The sequence below is a fragment of the Verticillium alfalfae genome, genomic scaffold (genome assembly GCF_000150825.1).
Source record: "Verticillium alfalfae VaMs.102 supercont1.5 genomic scaffold, whole genome shotgun sequence".
In the NCBI taxonomy this organism is placed as follows: domain Eukaryota; kingdom Fungi; phylum Ascomycota; class Sordariomycetes; order Glomerellales; family Plectosphaerellaceae; genus Verticillium; species Verticillium alfalfae.
The window spans coordinates 314,649-318,744 of NW_003315034.1; the positions used below are offsets into that span (position 1 = coordinate 314,649).

Here is a 4,096-nt window from a genome sequence, read left to right on the forward strand (position 1 = left end):
GGAACTGCGCAGAGGGAAGCCCGCCCTGGAATGTATACCGTTTGTCCTCCTCAGAAGCGGAGGATGACGCGGTGTGCTCCCTGGTGGCTTGCGTGTCGATAATGACTGGCGTGTTGGGTGTCGGCGGCGCCGCTGAGCAGTGCGGCCCGGTTGCCACTGGGGTACGCGCCGCCATCTGAAGCAGTAGGTTCTCTTGGTTGCGGTCGAAGTACATCGGAGACCGCGGCGTCGCGCTCACGGGCTTCTGAATTCCTCGAGGAAGGCTACCCGTAGCAGAGGCAACACGACGCATGGGGCTGGGAAGCTCCGAGCGACGTGGCATCTCCATCCCAGTCTTCATGCCAGCTTGGTTGTATGAGAAGCTTCGCATGCATCCAGTTCCGAGCTGAGCGGGCCGCTTCGTGTTGCGCCGACTGGCAATGTCCACAGGCGGGGATTTGAAGTGAAGGCTGGGAATACCCGACATGGGTGACTGTGCAGAATCTGGCGACAGGTGCTCGTACTTCATGGCATCCGCACTACGAGCCTGAGCCTCGTCTAGGTTGACCGAGCCGTATCGTGAGGCAAAGGCACTCATGGAATCATCCATGTCGACGCCGCTCGACATGCTTTGGAAACCGGTATATGAGGAGCCCGTCGATGATTCTGGGGCTGTGGAGGCGTAGTGAGTTGGGATGGAGAGGGTGAGGGGCCCAGGCCCTTGCTGCTCGGGCATCTCGACTGATGAGATAGAAGAAAAGTCGCAAGGCGACTGTGAGGGGTAGAACATGCCGTCCGTTGATGAGAAGTCGTTGAAGTTCTGCTCAGGCGCTTGGAAAGTGGAAGACGTAGGCGATGTGCTGTCTGTGTCCAGTTCGATATTCGGCTCGCCGGGTCCTTCCAGGGGCATGTCTGCGGTCTCGGTAGGTTCAGGGCTCGCAGACGAGTCCATGGAAGGGAAAGGGGCGGCTGATGGACGAAGGTCATCGTGATGGTCGTCGTCAGGATAGTACTCCTTCCCCACGTCCTGCTTTGGTTGATCCGCTGCTTGCTCCGACTGTCGGCGAGCCTCGTTCTCTTGGGTGCGTTTCTCCTGCTTGGCCTTGGCTCGTCTGTTTTGAACCCAGTTCTGCAAACATGTCAGCGAGATGTTCAGCCCCGCGGGGCGTGATTTGGGTTTAGGGGGGGGGGGTCAGTACGTTGATTCTCGCAATATCCACCCGCATCTCCTCAGCAAGCTGCTTCTTCAAGCTGCTGTTGGGCTTGTGGTTCCTCTGGAACTCGCGCTCCAGCTTGTCAACTTCATCCTTGGCTAGCCTGGGTTTCGTCTCGGTGGTCCTTGCGCCGTGCTGGATCATGGCATGGCGTCTCCAAGCTTCAGCGTTGGCCTGGTACTGCAGGGCGGTGTTCGATGGATATTGTCCATTGTTGTAGGAGCTGTACTGGTAGACGGGATAGTTTGGAAAGTAGTTCATGGTGACGGCTTGTGGCCCTAAGGTGGGTGGTCCGGGTAGAGTCGGGGTTGGGTGTGGTTGAAGCAGGATGCCTTGATACACGATGGGGCAACGAGCGTGAAGGAAAACACGAGACAGTGAAGGTAGTCTCAAGCTGCGTAGCTGGTTGCTCGTGTCGAATCCTATTTCAAAGAAAGACTAAGGGTCGGTAAGGCGTCCAAAAGGTTGGTGAAGTTTCGGGTTTGTTGTAATGAGTGTGGTGGTTGGGTTGGAAGAGCAGGCTCTCGGGTCGTTTCAAGAAGAGGATCGATGGGGGACTCGTCGAGGTTAAGACAGAGTCGGACCTGGACGAAGCTTCGGAAGGGCGGGCTAGGTGGAAGGGTAGGGAAGAAGGGTGAGGGAAGGGTACGGATAGAGTGAGACAGAAGACTGCCAAACGTGTTCCCCCAGATCAAGGTACGATGCGCCTGTCCCTGTAAAGGAGACCCTCAGTCGTTTGAAAGAACCTCAAACAGGGAAAAACAAGGAGCAGAGGGTGGAAAGTCAGGAGGTGAGGTGGACGGAGCGCAACGGGCAAACGGGGGGGTGAGAAGCTGATGTATCACAGACCAAGTGCGTGCGACTTTGATCTGTGGTCTGTGAGGGACGTGGGTGTAAGTCGCGCGGTGGTAAGGTGCACGCTGGGGGGGAAAGGGGGGGACCAACTAAAGCGCTGGGGTGCGTTGGGGGTGCGCTGTGCTGCGGTAGGCGCTGGGGTGGCGGCAGGGCGGCACCAGGGGCACGTAGGGGGTCTGCCCTTGACGGGAGGAGATCGTGTTAGATTGAGGTGAAGTTACCTAGGTAGAGCGACCTTGTACTCGACCAGGGAGTACATGTGGTGACGACCTTGGACAGGCAAGGCAAGACGAGGTGGGCGGGCGGGGAATGGCAGACCCAGAAAGTCAGCCCAAGGCACCAAGCAACAGGCAGGGACTTACAGGCCTGCAGGACCACCAGGAGGACCACCAGCAGGCGACCTCATCCCTAATCTTCCGGTCTGCTGCCCAGGGCGGGACAGCGCAGCGCATGGCACCCGCACCACGCGCGCGCGTTCGCTCATGCTGGGCTGGCTCGGGCTTGGGGCTTCGGCTGTCTTCGTGCTGCTTGTTGGTGTCCTGTCCTACTACTCCGAGCAGGCCACCACAAAAGGCGGCAGAAAGGAACAGGGTACAGGCCAAGTTGGTGGGCATGGCCCACTCCGAGCGAACCCCCCTGATCCTAGCTTCTGCAGACTCCTGGGCCACCCACACTCTGCCCCTTGACGGTGCCACACGAGGAGCTGGACGGCGGTCCCCTGCCTTGCTAGCTGAAGATAGGCCGAACGATGCCCAGCGATAGGGATTGATCAAAGAGGGGCCGGCAGGTCGCGGCGAGGGCGAGCAGAATGGGGCGAGGGGGAAGCAAGACATATTGATCGTAAGATAGTCCCAGGATGCGAGATGCCTGAGGGTCGGCGGGGGAGAACGCCAACCGCGCGACGTGATCAAGGAGAAGAGTAGTCAAGGGGCACCTCGACGCGGTTCGAGTCATCCTATAAAGGGCCCAATCATCGTGGTAGCGCGTCCTTCGAACCACGACGCGTTTCGATGCTTCAACTGTACTGTGATAAAATGGTACCGGGACGGGACGAGGGAGGCTATTGTCAGATTAACCCAGCCAGACCAGCCAAAAAGGCCATAGGGGCCATAGGGGCCATAGGGGCCAGGGAGGCGGACTTGACGTCGGAGTGGACGCGCCTTGGGCTGGCCAGGTGATGGGTGATCAGGGTGCCTTGGCTGAAGTGGGTTTTGGTGGTGGGTGGTGGGTGGTGGTGATGGCTGATGGGTTGACGGCCGATGATGACGAGGGATGGATGGCACCGAACCGACCGGGACCGAACCAGACCAGGCCAAACCAGAACTGGCTGCCCTGACGCGGCAGGGTCGGGCGGTGGACGACGCACAACGTGCGACTGACAAGAACAAATGGCAGAATTGGCAACCAGTCGATCATCGAGGGCGATCCGATTCGAACCGATAAACGTCTTTGACGGGTGGCCAAAAGGAGCTGAGCCGTATTCTTCTTTGCTGAGCCTCCCAAACAGAAGCAATTGGTGATCGCTGCTTCTTAGGAAAGGTCGTGGCTGTTCGGCAGTCGATCATCCGAAGCAACGGTAACGACCTTGTCTCCTCTCCAGGCCGAGGCCGAGGCTTGGGGCCATCATGTTCTGTTTTTTTCTCTTATGAGCATTTGCTCAGTGTTGCCTTTTTGGCCGCCATGGAGATGAGGGAGCTCATAATTAGTGGGCTTTATTGATTCGTCAATTGGGCGGTGGTGATGAGGGCGTCGCCTCTATCCTGTTGACTGACTGACTGCCGCTGACAACAAAAGTTGGGGGGTGACAGGATGGCTCTGGCCATGTCCAAATGGAATCATCACGGCAAGACGCCCAAGCCACCATTTGGATCAGCTGGCAGGGGCTTCCAAATCGTCAGTCTTGGCTTTTCTCCACCTCTGTGAGCTCTGACCTGTTCAGACTTGGTCTGACTTGCCTCCCCGTCACTGGCCCACCACCATCTGCTGCCCATTGCTCCTTCCCGTACCCATGGCAATTCGCATCACAGCCTCTTTCGTCTGTTGAGGTG

At 58.3% G+C, this 4,096-nt stretch overlaps 1 protein-coding gene across 1 annotated transcript; it reads right to left on the bottom strand.

Annotated features, from left to right (window-relative positions):
- Positions 1-1,157: 1,157 nt before the first annotated feature.
- VDBG_04430 (conserved hypothetical protein) lies at positions 1,158-1,454 on the bottom strand (the record flags this gene model as incomplete). The annotated part of the gene is made up of 1 exon (XM_003004778.1): positions 1,158-1,454. The coding sequence occupies one exon, from the start codon at positions 1,452-1,454 to the stop codon at positions 1,158-1,160; it is 297 nt and encodes a 98-aa protein (XP_003004824.1).
- Between the last annotated feature and the right edge of the window lie 2,642 nt (positions 1,455-4,096).